Below are 17,753 nucleotides of genomic sequence, written 5' to 3'. Positions count from 1 at the left end.
CTTAACCGTTAGTTATCCACCGTGTAAAAAGAAAATAGCTATAATTTATGATCCCGGTGGGCACAGAACGTCAAAGTGGTTTATTTTTGCAATTCACACCGCGCAAACGGACAGGAAGCAATTTGTTTTTTCGAAAATTAAAAGTTCTCGTTTGTCAATCGGTCCGGATCTCGTGGAAATTTTGACGCCGTCTGACAAGCTTGCATAATGCATAATCCGAAAGTTGCGTTTTTAAACAGGAAAACTGAATTCGAGTGATAAGCGTGAAAATGTGCGACTTAATTGGTTTCTCACAATGTTATCGACGTAAAAAATGTGTCAGTGGAAACGGATTTGATTTATTAGATCGGTTTTGTGTTGTGACGTATGAATGCGTTTAGGAAATTGTCTGGCCGAGTGAAATTCGGAATGACCGAGATAACGGATTCAGGAGGAATAAATTAAAAATCGACTTCTTCATGGGCGATCGGTTTACGATAATTCGTTTGTTGACGTAACATTAGGAGAAGTTTGTTCTTGAATGGAAACGCACAGAACCGTAATCAGCCCGGCTTATTCACAATCCGATGTAGTTAAGCCGATTATTTTTTAACAGGCTGTTCAAGTGTTGTCAACCGGAGGATTCGTTACAAGCCGGTTCTTCCACCAAAAAAAAAGAAACATTTTATTATCGTCAAGATTTATTGATTTTTTTTTGCAAAAATGTTCACAGATCACAAAGAAAGTACGAAGATTTTTGCATTTAGTACAAGTTTTAGAAGATTTTAAAGCAAAATAATTCATTGCTTTGTTTATCATTCCATTTTAATTTTATACTTCTTTTTGTTATTTTATCTACTTACAATATATACAATGCTTTATTTGCCCTCCGAGCTTTCGGATTCCTGATACCAACGTAAAAATACAATTCCAAAAATTAACACTTTTTTTCCCATCCCCCACTCCTTTCTTTTTCTATCCTTTCTTTCCTCTTCCATATCTCTTCCATCCATCTTATTTCCCTCCGTCTTCATTCGTATTTCTCCCCGTTCCTTTCTCTCCCTTTCTCTCATTTCGCTGCATCCTTTCCACATGTGCTCAATTGTGTCTCTCTTCTCGTATTACATTCTGTACCTTCTTTCCTCTCCTTTCATCCAATACCTGTTTTCTCTCTCATCGTTCCCCCAGGTACTCCAGAATTTCCTCTGTCATAGTTCCTATTGTATCCGGATTCTTTGACTCTTTCTCTTCTTTCGTGCTTGTCTGTGTCTTTGTCCCTTTCACTCAGCTCTACGTTCATCCATATTCCTTTTGCTCTTAATCTTTCCACTTCTTCACTGATAGTATTTCTCTCTCCTTCTTCTCCGTGTTTTTTTTTCTGTCCAGCTTTTCGCTAGTATCCTGCACTCTTCCCTTCCAACCATTTTGTCTTTGCCACTCTCTTTTCCGCTTTCATTCTCAGCCTGTTCCTCTCACTCTCTTCCCTCATTATGTAACCTAGCATTTCTCTGTCCACTCCTAGCACCCTTCTCATATATTTTTCTTGCACTTTCTCTTCCTCTTCTTCTTCCTTCCATCCCCAGATCTCTTCCCATCAATATTCTCTCTATCATGCTCTCAAACATCATCATTCTCCTCTTGAAATCACCTCTCCACTTTCCTCTCCTATTCTCCACACACATTCCACTACCTTGTGTATTTGCTTTCCTCACTATCTCTCTGATGTGTGCCTTATCCGTTTCTTTGTTCTATTTTCCTTACTTCCCAGTTCCACTCATTCTCTTCACTCTTCCTCTTTCTCTTACTGAACACCATTATTTTCGTCTTCTTCACATACTTTCCCAGGTTTACTCAGAATATATAATATCACACTTTACCAGTCATTTGAGTGTCATAAGGATATACTTTACCACACGCGTATGCTAAGGTGACATTTTATTGCACTACTGTGGTAAACTGTCATGTAAGGTAAATTTTTTTTATCGTGATTTCGCTGCTATCAGAGTTGCAAGAAATTAAAAAAATGCCTCCAGCTTACTGCTTTGATTTAGGTAATATCTACTATTTTTTTTCATTTAATAATTATTTCTAACTAGAATAACTGATGGTAAATAAAACGTTGTATGATATCCACATGGTAACGTCATACTACTCCATGAGTATCGAAAAATGACGCATTACGATGCCTATATCGTGAATAACTATTGATAACATATTTTTAAATCATCAGAAAAAAATTAAAATATCGACTGATATGGTTTTCAATTTAATTTTTACTCTCGTCAATACATTTTTCAGATTTTTTATACAAGTTCACAAGGAACAAAGAATAAATAACTTAAGGACAACGTAATCTGTTGATGGGAAGGTTAAAAACATTTATATTAATTAATACATTGTAAGAAAGCTTCAAAACCAACGTATTCTGTAATAGAACTACTCAGATTTCCATTTGAAACAAAACAAACTTTACTATGATTGTTCTATTATATAATAATTGAATTTACGATTTCCCAACTCTTGATAATGATAAATAATTAATTACTTTATTAACCTAGTTGATTTTTTATTACTAAACCTTGACAACAACTTAATTACATTATATCCTATTTATTAACGAACATGTTCATATTTTCTAAATTGTACATATTTATCGTAGGTAGATTGTGAGAAATAATAAACACCAGATTTTACCGCGAGTGACAGATGAAATTAAAACACGGTACATTATCAGGCGCAACAAAAATATTATCGATACGCAACGGTTGAACTCACAGCTGTAGTACTTTTTGGTGCTTTTTTCTTAACAGAACGCAGTTTCTACAATTTTTATTAAGTCACACAAAGCAAATACCTTGATTGCCAAAAGTCATAATCAGTTTTTTCTTACAGTAAACATTTTATTATTATTATCCATTCCCGCCACTGACCCGGCAGATAACCCATTATTATTATTATTCTAATAAAGGTATTAGATACTATTTCTTCGTTTTTGTTCATTTCTTTATTTGTCAAATGAATCAGTAAAAAAAAATAAATAAAAGAAATTCCTTTTCGAGAGAATTTCCCTTGCCATTCAACGTGGAAACGCTGCAAGCATTCGGGGCACTTTTCAAGATCCCGCATTATTATCGGAAGTTTTTGCATTGTAAATCAAAAATGTTATGTAATTAATTATGTTATCAATATATTCCTATTTATCAGTAAGTCTTCAATAAAAAAAATATATTTATTTATTTTTGCTTCACTTCATTTTTTCTTGTCAGTTATTCTTCTCCCTACTCTTATGATTTCCATCTTTCTTCAATTCTTTGTGAACCCTCACCAGTTTTCCTAACCCTTTACCTCTTTTCTTGCTTTTGTCTTCTTTTTTTCCGTGACACTTTATTAAGATTTTTGTCCCATCGGCGAAAATTTCTACTTCTTGCTGTGTTGTAAATTGTTAAAGTGTTCAGTTTGAATCTGCGTCTTAATTCGAATCTTCGGCCTCCACGAGCGGATTCGGTTCCAACCCGAAATTACTCCGGCTCACGTATCCCGGTGCACTGTAATAAAAAGCCCGAAAAATCGATAGGCATTAAATTAGGTCCGAAATTATCCGTAATCAATGACCATTACAGGATCGTTGGTGCAACATCAAAGCGTCCATGTCCGTGTCCACCCACATCCTCGAAATTAACTTCCACATTACAACCTCCTTTAAATTAAATCAATCAGAAAATTCACGGTGTCGTATTTCAAAGAAAACACGATTCCATAAAAGCTTTCCGAAAGCGGTGTTACGTCGTCCTGCTGGTTTTTGGCGCCCTCGACGTAGCGCAACGGCCCGTAGACTCCTCTGGCGCACTGCAGATGTGTTTATGGACGTCTTCGGCATAATGTAGAGGCCGGACGAGGATGTAATGGCTTGTAAATCGGTGCCAATATGATCTTTAGTGGATTCACCGACCATTCTTAAATTGTTATTTCCAGATTATAATTTCAAGCAGGTTTTAAGTGATACCTTGTTCTTGTAGCGCAGACGTCGCCTACATGTTTAATGTAACGTTGAGTTTTTTGCGGGGCGACGCAGCCGCCGCCGGGGCTGTTACACACTTCATTGTTGCCGAAGCAAAAAGTCGAGGAAATTGGGAGCGCTCGGAGGAAATTGCCAACAATGGCACACATACAAAAACGGCAAACGAGAACTGGAACAGACGAGAGTGAGAGTGCGATTTTGAAAAAAAAATTCTTCCAGTTCGGAATTCTTAGGCGGTTTCCGCTCCAATATTTTCATTTTTTGCGCCGATTAGTTACAGCGAAGATTGCGAACTCCTGCGAGGAAATATGAACCTAATTAATTATGTCTCTTGCATTTCTCCTTTGTTCCCATTACTTTTTTCCTATTGCATTTCTTCTGAGTATTTTCTTCGCTACTTGATATATTTTAATTTATTCACTTACTAGTACTAACCAAAAAAGTCACAAGGATAAAAGCAGAAAATAGAATATAAAAATAGAGAAAATACGAAAGTTTATTGATTGTAAGAAGTAATAAATTGTTTGCTACTTATAAAGATTTTCTTAATAAGCTATAAATCACATTTACTCATAACTGATTACAAAAATAGTAGAAAAGGGGATAAAGAAGATTAAAAAATTTTTTTACTCCAAGTGCAATTTCTTTGTCTTTTCTTTTTTCTTCTTGTTATTTTACTTTATAGTATCAGAGAGCTTCTTTTGTTACTTGCTTCCCCTATAATTCTCCTATAAAAGTGCCTTTTCTCTTCTAATCTTTCAAGCCTCGGCTGCGCCTCGGCCAGAAAACGCAGACTCAGATGAAAAAAATTCACTTTTTGGCCTTCATACACAAATAACTATTACTTCGCAGTTTACTTATATGTATTTTTTTTTTTTTGGTTTTTGCTGCTTTGTTGTTTTGCTTTATTATATCCTCTGTATGAGTTCTTTTGTTAAGTTTTCTTTTAAATATTTTCTGAATCCCTCTAAATGTCTTGACTAATATTTAGTTATTTCTTTTATGATCTGGTTTCTTTTCAAATTGATTTGTATTATTATTCTATGATCCGTAGAATTTGTATTTTATATTATTTTTTGAAAAACTATCTTCCTTTTACCCATTTCCAATTGAAACAATGCGTCCTTTAATTTTTTAAAATATTTTGCCACGAGAAAATAATTCAAGAGCTCCAGCTGCGACGGAAAACGCTCTCCTGTCGTCCACTTTTCACAATTTTAGGTAACTGTAACGGTCGGAGCATGATTTGAATAGATTTGAATTTTTAATCACCTTACTAATTGTGGCAAATTTCTGGTTTTTATGCTAATGCCGGCAGCAATTTATCGCAGGATGTTATCTGGAAGCAATGTAAAATAAATAAAACTGACAAGAGCGCGTAGAAAAAACCTCCGAATATCGGAAGAAACGTGTCGGACAAATTAGACAATTTATTAAGTGTAGTTCAGCGTGTTAAATATGTCATAAAATTTCCCGACTAGGAGAATTTGGCGAATTATGGTTGTTCTCAGGAACGAGTCACAGCCGAGCAGCTCGGCGAAAAACGAGAAACTTAATTGCTACGCCTATGGGGACGGGAGGTTTATGACGGTGGAGCCTTCGACGGTCCCGCATAAGATGCACGCTCGAACATGTCCGACAAGAGAGTCGCTCTCGGGATGATCCCGCATCCTCGGCTGGAGCATGTTGCATACAGTTCGTTATTTATGAAGCGATGTACGCGGCCTGAAACGCCGCTGACATATTTCAGATATCGTGAATAAATATTTCAGGCGGTCGCCATACACATGCCAAAAGTGCGCTCCCATCCTGCTAAATCATCCACCTATCCTGCTCCCGAGTCCCCAAAAAAGACGATAAATCCAACTAATTGCGAATTTTCAAATCGATCCGACCGTCTTAATGCAACAACGTCCCGAAACCGCCACCGCCAGTAAAAAGCACGACTTACGGCCGAGCTTTATTGCGGCGATTTTATTGAACACGACTATAAATAAATTTCGATTTGTGTAACTGCACTGGAGAATTTATGAAAGATTTTTTTGCAGGGGACGGAGGCTCACATGTTGGATCCTCGTCCGGAGATGGTGAGTCAACTTTCATTCCTATCAAATTTCAAACTGTCCGAATGTGACGTCACAGCTCCTAGTTCGCGTACGAACTGGCGCGGACGTACGTCGCGATTGGCGTCACAGCTGCTAATTTCGAGTAGGAACTCATAACAAACGCGCTTTTTGCAGTTTTTGTTCAGATCATCGCAGTTGCGTAACTGAGTGATTTGGTGATTTGCAATCATTTCATTTGAAACAATAGCCGTTGTCAGGACGCATAAACTGATAGCATCACCTCGACCGACGGGGTTGCGGTTAGTGCCTAACCAGCCAATTAACCGGCCCTAATTGTAATCGCCACGGTACATTTGTTTTGTAATTAGCCTACAAACAAGATCGAATAAGCTGATATTATTGTTTAATTGTCAGTGGCGGTTAGGTATTTGTCGCTGGTTTCTGCAAGACATCATAATGTGTGCACGATCGTATCGATTGCGCAACCGGAATGATAAGCTCGACTAACCGAAATTTCTAGGAAAAAATTGCACATTTCGATTGATTACTAATTAGATTGACGTCCATGATGTATTGTACCGACGTGAATTCATTAAACACGACTATCTCTATCAATCAATCAATTTCGTTCCGTGAATCAGTCGGCATCAATCTTTGGACGAGCTTAATGGCTACACTTTAGGAAAATTGAAAAAATTAACTAAACTCTTACTTTTAGTGCTTAGTCTTCAGTTACAATCTGATCAAAAACCCTAATTTTTGCTTTCTGTAGTTCAGTCATCAAAAAGTAGTAGATTATATCATTAAGAGTAGAAGTAAGTCTTTTTGTGCTAAGCCCAGAGATTGACGACCGAGACGAAGTTGAGGCCGGCAACTGGGCGAAGCACAAAAAGACCTTCTACTAATAGCGCAAAAGACTCACTTCTACTCTTAATGATAAAATCTACTATTTCAATCACATTTGATATTAAAATACCGCCGTTACTAGCTGACGCGCAATACTCTCAGTCGCTTACTTTGCTATGCGAAGAATTTCACCGGACCCAGCCACATCAATTGACCGGAAAGAAACTTTTTCGTCGGTCTACGAAACACATGTTTTCCGATGGCACAAATTAACCGTGATTTAAACCACCGCCGCTCGCCTGTGATAGTGATAAATGTGAGAGTTTCGCGTTTTTCGCGCTCCTCGAAAGTTCTTCTGTTCGCGACCTTGACTTTGGCAGCTTATCTGAGCCAGAGTGGACATGGTGGTACCTTTATTGAGGTGATAGCACCTCAAGGTCCCTTTTCGAGCCCACTTCCTCATTACCATTCCGAGTAGGACCGCGCGTCAAGTGGGGTCGCGCAACATTTGCCACGTTTATTCATTAGGAGCCGACCAAACCCACCGTCCGGTGTCATATATCACGACATATCGGCTAATGTCAAACGGTAATAAAATTTTCATGAAACACCTGTTCGTGCCTCGCCATTGGTCGACTGTCTATAAATAATTGAGAATGTGTTGCGGTAGTTGGTGCGCCAAATCGAGCAAATAAACTTTGAGCAGTGTAGGTGGCGCAGTCGTAATTAGCAGGAATGCATAAATAGAAAGTGGTGCAACATCGGATTTTTTCAGACGGCGGATCGAGCAATCACCGATACTAAAATAAATCGTTTCTAGGAGGCATTCTTTATTTCATAATAGGCGCCACAAGTGGTTTGATTTCTTGCAGCTAGTGCGGCGGTCGTTGTGCAACCTGTTGTTTGCGATTTTTGGAAGAGCCTAAAAGAGTGAATTGACAGGATGGAAAACTGTCACCACAAATTTTTTGTAAGTGCATGTGCTGTGATTCAGATTTTCGTACAAAGATTATAAAGCCCCAGAAGATATTTTACAAACCGTGTAGCTGCGAAAACCAAAATTTTCATTTAGCAGGAATCAAAAATATTTTTTTTTATCTTAGGTATTTATTCAAAATCACTCATCCCATATTCTTTAGGGTGTCAGATGGTATATCATCGAAAAGTCCTTGATAAAAGAAAAAATCCAAATTTTAGGGATTTAGGTGATACTTTAGCGTACATTTTATAAAATATGATATACAGGGTGTATTTTTAAAATGTGCCAAAATTTTACCTACGAGGTTGTGGGACAACGTAGAAGACTAAAAGCAATTAAAAAAAATTGTAACTCAAAAAATAAATGTCATTTTATTTTTTGACATATAATTTTTTAAATATTTTTTCCGAGTTTTACATGAAGTCAGTAGCTCGTGGTTAAAATTTGGTAACGCATTTCAATAACACCCTGTATAAGAGATTGTCCTTAACAGTCTCTTAAGAGGCGTAATAAATTTTATTTTAAAATAATTTTCAATTCAAAAGACTTTTAGTAGATATTATGGCAAAGAGAGAAATGATAATTCCTCGACTCTGTACTTTTTTTAAATTTGATACTGTTTTGTGCTTTCTTAAGGAAAACAGATTTTCCTCCTGGCAATGATTTGGAGCATTAATTTTTTGCTGATTTAGATTTAAGTCAGGGCACTTAGCGACCGTTTTGCGTCATTAAATCACATTTAACAATAATTCAAGCAGGACCGAAAATGGGTCAGCCAGAGTGAGTAATGTGAGACTTTCATTTTGAAGAAAATTGTAATTTAATGCCTATTAAAGGCACACAACCATGTAATTTTCCAAACCTATCAAACACACAATAATTAGCGTATCATGCTTTATAAAAACAATCGCAATTACGAATTTTTCAATTCCTGCAACGACCTAATTAAACCGTTACGTCGAATTAGACCCTGCTAGGGCCTTGACTTTTCTCCAATGCCGGCGACACTGTAATTTCCCCAATTAGAAAAAACTCGGTCCCGATCGGCGCATCCTCCTATTTGCAAACAACATATCATTCCAGAGCGTGCACGATCCGTCCACAATTACAGATCCATGTTAGACAAACATTGCTCAATATCATTGAGAAACTTTCGATATTCACGATACCGACGAAAGAAACCGCTTTGTTTTTGAACAGGCTTTTTCTCTTCGGCCGCACGAAACTGCAAATCGTGAAAAAAGCGCCATTTACATAACAGAAAGAAAGCCCCGGAAAAAACCGTCCGAATCGAACGCGAACTGTGTCACCGATTGGCAACGAATCGGTTCTTGCGCGATTTTACACAAAACGTACCAAACCGGCGTGTTGGTCAACGCAATTATAAAACACTGAATAAACGCAAAATTGCGAAAGCGAATGATTAATGACTGAATCCCATAAATTCTAAAATAATTAGTCGCTTTTCACGCGGAGATTGCAACGCCGGGACAGGCGAGAGGCTTTCGACCCAGTTCCTTCAACGCCCTCCTGACAACTCGAAGACGTCAAAAGACAACAATTTAAGAGGCTGAGGTCGACGGAGCTGCACACAAAAATTATCTCTGCAAGCTGTCGGATTTCAGACGTACAAGAAGAAAGAGAGAGAAAGAGAAGCTTTCTCTGTCTGCACAGATACCAAGGACCACAGTTCAGGAGGTTTTGTAGCATCCCGAAGGATCGTAGAAACTTTTTTTTTCGATTTTGTAATGTTTTCGCGATTTTGCGTTGGAGACTTCGACGCCGGGTCAGGCGCGCACCCTCCGCTTTGGTCCTTGCCGGTCCCTCTGGGTTGATTGATGGGTGGATGTTGACACAATGCAACAGTTGCATAAGAGGAGGAGGGCCAGGTCGGCGGTAACGGCCCAGGTCAGTAGACCCGCTGCCGCTTAGCCTCTTGGCCACAGCTGATCACGCACACGCTTTTCTGCACTGTACACCTACAATTCTCGTTCTTTGCACGATCTACAGGAATTCAATTGGCAGCTAGTTATGGCTCGGCTATATTTAAACTGGAAATTGTGAACCAGGAAGAATGGGCGGGGAGAGCTTTTCGCGATGGATTTTGCGAAAAAAATGAGCCACAGAGTGGAGATGCAAATGAACGGGGCTAATTACGAGGAGACTAAGATTACAGCTAGTCGACGTACAAGATGGTGTAATTTTGCTCCGGTTTGCAACGAGTTCTGAGTAGCAGCGAAATTGGTCCGGTTGGAAGAAAGGAATGTTACTTGAGGATTTTTTGAGTAATTGTTTGGGGTTTGATTTAGTGATGGAGAAACCATCAGGAGTGATTAGGCAATATTAGAATTAAATGTAGCAAGGTTTTACTTTAGCAATAATGTTTCATTTTTAATCCATATATGTACTTAAAAATTTATTTTTGACTGGAAAAGGATCCAACAGATCTCTATTAGATATATTTATATGGAAAAAATACTCTAATAAACGATACGTAAGTTGTTGATTCACTATAATTCTCGGAAGAATCCGGCTCGAAGGACCAGTGCCTGAACGCCCAAATAATAGACTTCTTGGTTTAAATAATTTGTTAGAGGAGTAGAATGTTTCTCTCGAGACTCTTGTTATATTTGATATAATCTCAAAAAACCTCAAACCTCAAGAAAATGCTTAATTTAAAAAAAGCAAAAATTTAAAAAATAGAGAGAAAATCAAATAACAAAATGAAAACCTAATGAAAGAAAGAAGAAAAGAGAAGAAAAGCTTCAAAACAGACGAAAAATAAATGAAGAAAAAATTGGAATATGATACCTATAAAAATATGTGAAAACTAAAAAAATTAAATTGGACGTACTCAAGGTGGTTATTGTAGGATGAAGCTATAAGCGTAAAATGAGTTACTACATTTTTCTTCATAGCAATGAAGAAAAAATTTATGTGGTATCCGGCTCGAAGGACCAATGCCTAATTTTCCTATTCTTCGTTTTTCCCTATATTTCATCCATTACCTTCTCTTGTAATTTTTACATCAAAACACAGTTGCATAAAATTGATCGAATTTATTAATAGCTAAGGGCCACAACAGAATATTGTTATCTTGTTGCATCATGACCACTTTCCACTCACGTCCCACACGCTTTGTTTACGATTTTTTCCTCTCCTGCACAACAGAAAAACCATAATGGAAGTAAATTATTTATCAGTAAATTGACAAATCGACAAATGGCAAAAAAATATTTGTGTGCACCCACTTTAAACCATAAAACACTCGATCTGCAGTAGGTAGTTGTATTCATAATGGGAATTTATGTAAAAATGTTTATGCTTGTTTTTGTGTCTAAATCTGGATGTTGAGCGCCCAGAGCATGAATTTAGAAGATCTGTTCTATTCGGTCGTAGAAGAGACGTCGAGGTTGGTCTAAAAATGGCCATCAAGTGCACAACTCCCTCATTAAAATATAGATTGAATCTCATGCATGTTCATACAAACCGTATTTCATAACGAGTCCGACTGACTATCACAGAAATATCAATTTATGCTAACTACATACTGATTTTCATAGCCTGGCTACTTAGAGATGGTGCAATACCCCGCAGTCGGTCATTTGCGATTTTCTATGTACTACTAATTTCGCAAATCCAACAAAAACCCCCAGACGTAATTGCAAAACGCGCACTCTAATACTCGTCTCACGAGAGACAATCAATGACAGAACATAATGAGATTTTAATTTGCAATATCAGTCCTTTATGGATAATTGAAGTTGATTAAAAAGTAAATAATTAAGTGCATCGGTGTACGGCTTCCAGCGAGTTGCTTGCGACACAAAATCGTCTCGGTGATTGATCGCGAGAGTGAAGGGCGAGATCACCCCGCGACCCTGACACCAAAAAATCGCTCTTTTCCAAAATTGTGCTCACCCACTCGGTCCAGTTATTTATGGAGGGCCCGCCGTGTGATTATCACTTTCAAAAGACAAAAGATTCATGATGTGTCAGATAGAATCTAATTTTTGGGAACCGTTGGCCAACGCTCTTTCTCGTCTAGTGAAACGTGTAATTAACGCATGATAATTTATGTTAATGCTTTGTGCAAGGCGTCTAGGAAAATTCTGGCCGACGGAATAGACACTTAAGCCCACTGTGATAACGATAAAACGAAATGAACCAGATTCGGCTTACTTTCATCCAGTTCGCGTGCAGAGCTGTCTCACACTATTAATATTCTGATTTACGACACGAAGGTAAATGTTTTTCCAAAATACCAACACATTTACAGTGCAACAAGTTTCTTTTTTCGAATGTCTTAACGGCTAGTAGCACAGATCAACACCAAAGCTCTTTTGATCTATCAAAACATAAGAGCGGACGAAAAGTAACTCTTTTTCGGACGCACTTTTTCGGACTCTGACCGTGGCGCCATCTATTGGGCCGTTTAGTAAGTTAGCAACGAAGCCTACAAAACCGATAATTGTCCTGTCAGCATAAATTATCTAATTGTATTGCAAATAGTAAATTTCTAGTTTTGTTGGCAAGCTGATAACAAATACTATAAAAAAATTTTTATTATGTATTAATAAATTTATCTATTTGAAAAAGGTAGATACAAAGAGCGTGCCTTTTGTCTTCGGTTGTTTTCAAGCCTCGGCTGCGCCTCGGCCAGAAAATTCACACTCGGATGAAAAAGATGCACTTTTTGGCCTTGATAACTATTTCTGTATCTTTCTGTAAAAGTCATACTTAAATTTAGTTTTTTACGTTATTGACATTCTTTATCCCCCTTTTTTCTGTTTTTTTCTTGCTATCTTTCGTTTTCTTTATATCCCCTAACACCGATTATTTTAATTTGTTAAAATCTTTCAATCAAATATAATCAAAAGATTTTGAAACTGTAGTCGTTGATTTCATAATTTCCTCTTTTTTATCTGTTTATTTATTTTCCACCTTTCTGAAATACTTTCTCAAATTTTCTTCACGCTTTAGGGTTAGTTAAGCTTCCCAAATAATTTACACTCACAAACAATAAGTAAATTCTTTAATAAATAGTAAAAATGCTTTCACATCTGTTAAAAATTTTGATGCAGTTTTTATTTGGGAACGATAACAACGTAATAAATAAATAACAAATAAATAATAATTAAATCCATGCTCGACTCAATGACAAACTAAATTATATCCCGAAATTTCCAAGTGGAGCAATAATTCATAAAGATTCGAATCATCACCACCTCGAGCCACTCCAGAAGTCTTCTAGCACTTGTCTCTTGCGCAACGTCCCCCGGGTCCCACCGAAACCTCTAGCATTGCGTCACAGCCCCCATCCTTGTAAATCTTATATTGTTATTGATCAAGAACCATTAATGCATCTCGCTCGACATTTTTCTCAATATCTGATTCAATATTTTAAGCGTGCGCTCATAAACATTCGCGTTATGCCACCCACGCTCGCCATAACCAACAAACTTTATTAGCAGCGTCGTACCTTCAGGTGCGACCGTTGCAAAACTCCACGACATTCATATTTTCACCGTAGCAGGATCAATCGGTCGGACAATTAGTCCGGAACGTGTCCTGCTGAAAACTTTTCTCTTATCCGGAATCACCCTCCGGAGCGGTGGCACTGAGATATATCCTTGCACATGTTAACGCATGTCTTTCGTCTTGTTAGGCGATTCTAGCAAATAGAAATAGTATTATAGCAGTGCAGTTCTATAAAATACAAGCAGGCTAGCAGGAAATTTACAGCACTGGCTAGGATAGCAGAGTGGACATGTGTAATAGCATTGCGGACAAGGTGTTTGCTTATAAATGTTGACATGTAAATTATTTACGAACCATTCCGACTCGTATTTGTTTTGTTTTCAAATCTACAAATTGATTTCTCAATTGACCAAACCGGACTCCTTGCACGTTAACTAACGCCATTCGAATTGATTAACTCCTTAAAGTGCGCCGGATTTTTGCCCACCAGCACCAATTAAATTCTAATTGGTCGAAACGCTAATCGACCAGTTTACGTTATTGGTATTGGTTCGATGCGATGCGCCGCGTTTAATTACGAAAATATTCACAATCATCCAGTTTAGTGAAAGCTAAATGCTGGTGCGATTTTCAGCTGGGATAATAATTACAATGTAAGTTCGCAACGGTTATCCTTTTATAGGAATTTAATGGCCCTCTGTTCCACACTCGACAGCGTCTATTAGTTTAATAGGAGTCTATTAAGAGGAACCATGCAAAAGTAAGAGAGCTATTACGCTCTGCCACAGATCATGAGGCGAGCAGGGGCCTGGATTCGGTTAACAAAGAGATCGAAATTTTAATAACAACACACCAGGTGTTGGCGTCTCACAATTAACTGGATTTCAAATTTAGAGATCTGTTATTGTGGTACGTTTTAATATTATTTTTAACTTGCAGTGATTAAGCTCAGTCAAGCTCTAAAAGAGATTCGATTGTGGAATATTTCGTTGTTGCTAATGCTTCAAAAATGCTAAAGAGCAAAAAGAATCTTGAAAATATTTGATTAAACAAAAAAAGAAATCACTTCGGTTGTACAAAAAATCAAGAAGTTGCAGAATCGAACATTAATCGAAGCAATAATGGGAAATGACACAGAAGCGAAGAAAAAATGGTCGGAAGAAAAAAAAAGAAAGATATTTTAGATGAAACTGGAAAATAAAAAATGTAGTTGTGGAAATAACGAACAAAACAGAGAAAAAGGATGTTGAGCTATACCCGGCGCGGCGAACCCGTGGAGTAGTCACGAGGCGTTCACGTGATAGTTTGTAGTGACGTCATGAAAAACCTGATTTACAATGCTTCGCCAAATAGAGAAGATGAAAGAATAGACGTTTTAGAGTTTGAGAAATATAAAATGTGAACATCTGTAGGTACAAAAAAAAGATGAAAAACTTACATTGTATATAACTAGCCAAAAACTACGCAGATTAAATTGTCTGGAGAGAAGGTGCTCGTTTGAAAATAAAGACGAAGCTATAATGAATTATTTATGAAGAAAGAAGAAAGGAGTAAAATCTATGTGGTGTAGAAAATTTGAAAAGCAGCATAACAAAAATTTCAAGGTTGTCAACAAATGAGCAAAAACTTGTATAGTTTGTCCAGCGAGAGATTGGTTGACATAAAAATCACTAAATTCTACGTAAAGAAAGTAGTACCTAGCGCATGTAAAATTTGAAATAAATATATCTTTCAAGCAGTAACATTTTTGGCTTAAAATTATTCTCTAATTAATGTAGTAAGTCTACAATTTAAAATCTCCCAATCTCTCGTTGGACGAAGTATAGAGGAATTGTCCAAAAATAAAACCAAATAAGAGGAAAATTTCGCGGAAAATTAAATAAACAAGAAAATATGTTCAACGATACAGTAGACAAAAGCCAAAAGTAAATACAAAAAGAAATATCTGGTTTGTAATTGGCATGAGAGAGAAAAGCAACTGCAGAGTTATGATAAACTGAGATAAAGATCGAATGTAATAATAAAATAAAAAGACTTAAAACATAAGAGAAAACGAGTTAAATCGTGTAAAAAATTAATACAAAAAAAAAATAGAGTGAAGTAAACAAGTGTAAAATCTTCATTCTATAAAAAATCAACTATAGTCGGCGCGGCGACTCAATGGAGTAATAAACTGGCGTGATCTTTAGGTGATTTTCGGGGGATGGTTTCCTATTGGTTAAAGGCGCTCAATGCACGGAGCTGAAATTTTCAAGCTTCCATAGTCTCGTTGCAAACCGCGTTGCTGTTTCGTTGTACGCCTCGTACTGTTGTCTTTTCAGTGCTTCTGTGTTTTATTTAAATTAATTTTCAACTGATGCATAAATTAATTCTTAAACTAGTAAGATTTAAATTTCCCGCACAAAACTCAAATTTGGCGAGGCAGTGTAAATCAGGCTTTTCATGATATCGCTAGGAACTATCACGTGAACACCTCGTGACTACTCCACTGGTTTGCCGCGCCAACTATATCGGAAATTGGTGAAAAATAAGAAATGGAGAAGTAGAGAAATAGACTGAAATCGTCTATAGAAAAACGACAGTTACAGGAAGGCTAAGTAACAAAGAGAATAAATAAAAGAAAAAGTAAAAATGAAAAGGAATAGTAGAACGATTGAAGAAAAAAAATGTTTTGCAATCTTTCTTAGTGATAATTTATAAATATTGAAATAGTGAATTTGAATTGAAAATAAATATTACTGGTTTATTTTATTTATTTTTAAAATCTTGGAATAAAAATATGAAGTTGTTGTGGCTGGAGATGTTCAAATTTGTAAAATATTCTAAATATGTAGCAATTTTGTCCAAAAAATTCACGACTTTCAATGTTTCTATCAATTTGTAAAAAATGGTGCTGCTCCATTTCCAAATTTTTAAATTCCTCCCATTCGTAAAAAACAACTTTTCCTTTTACTGCCGCGCTTGAAAGCACGCTTCTAAATCAAACACCCCACCAACACCTCCATTATAATCACATACACCCACACACATTTATATTTCCAATTCTTTTGCATTCTTAACAACATAATATCTTCTTTAGGTAAAGTCACGCACGACCTAAATTTTATCAACACGAGACCATAAATAATAAAAAAGGTAAAAATAATACAGCATTTATGACTCCTATTTGTCAACACAAATCAAACTCACTCCTGTCCGCATTTGCCAACCGTTTTTATTACAAACAAAGACAATGAGCAGCCGACCCGAGCCTTGTAATTTACCGACGCCCAGCAAACTTGACCCTAGTTACGCCACTGCGCTTTCGCAACCATCTCTTCAGGAAAACGCCAGCCTTGTGCAACTTCATAAGCTGATGATGGATTTTATTATTATTTGCGCAACTGTCGCGACATGCAAAAGGCCCTATTCGTTCCTTGAGCAGATACAAATCCGAAGAAGTGTCCTCGCTCTCGTCACCGCAAGGAAGCGCCGTTAGGAGGTTTTGCTCATTTTCGACGACGTGAAACAATGCTCTTCGAAATATCGCCCGATTTGAATAATCGCCGCTTTTTCACGGCATCATGTGAAAGCCGCCGCCATTTTTCCGCCTGTTTGAAAGCATTTTACGACAGCGATCGCATTAAATTAATATTGTTTTATCTATTCAATCTCTAGACACGATTAGTTCGATTTTGTGTAATTTGCATACATTTAATAAATTGCCCAACGACAATTAAAAATGCTTTGATTGAAACGTGTCAGTCATTAACGTTGCCGTTACTCGCCCACAAAAATCTCACAGCTTGACTGACACTCCATCGTTATCCTCGTCCTTTTGTCCTATTTTCCACCAGGAGGAATTCTGCACTCTTTTCACAACCGCTCGCTCTAATCTGAAAATACGCACCTTAGTCTACAACTTAATGTTCTTGTTTACAACCTATTTTACATAATAGTAATAATAATAATGTAACAGCGCTGCATCCAGCTAAATAATAATTACAATAAAGCATGAGCGGGGCTCCAGTAGGTACATCCACGCTGTTATTTTATGCCGTCTGGGCATCATATAATTGCGAAAAAATCCCCAACAGTGGAAATATTAAGACGTGATGACACTTAATAATAATTTTCAATCAGTCTGTCTTGTACGCCCTCGAGGCACACTAAACGTGCACATTTAGTACGACTCGCTGCTTGGTGTTGCAATTTGAGAGGAAAGAATTGGTCCCGCGGGAGAACCTTGCGGGGCACCTAAACTGTTGGACCCGGACCAAGTGAACGTGCTGGTACGTTCCTCTCACACTCATTACCACTAGTAATGATACACACGAATCTTGTGGCACTAGAGCGCGATAAGCAGTAATAAGATTAATTATGGGTGTTGCAGGCTGCAATTAAC

At 37.3% G+C, this 17,753-nt stretch overlaps 1 protein-coding gene across 6 annotated transcripts in view; it reads left to right on the top strand.

Moving 5' to 3' along the window:
• sv (shaven) overlaps window positions 1-17,753 on the top strand; it is a 124,340-nt gene that overhangs the window by 20,366 nt on the left and 86,221 nt on the right. For all 6 annotated transcript variants that reach the window (XM_069052649.1, XM_069052596.1, XM_069052610.1 and 3 more), the window contains exon 3: window positions 6,046-6,084. In XM_069052649.1, coding sequence (XP_068908750.1) covers window positions 6,046-6,084 — 39 coding nt within the window. The remainder of the gene's footprint in view (window positions 1-6,045; window positions 6,085-17,753) is intronic.

Source organism: Tenebrio molitor, chromosome 1, assembly GCF_963966145.1.
Source record: "Tenebrio molitor chromosome 1, icTenMoli1.1, whole genome shotgun sequence".
NCBI classification, from domain to species: domain Eukaryota; kingdom Metazoa; phylum Arthropoda; class Insecta; order Coleoptera; family Tenebrionidae; genus Tenebrio; species Tenebrio molitor.
This window is presented reverse-complemented; position numbering and strand designations above follow the sequence as displayed.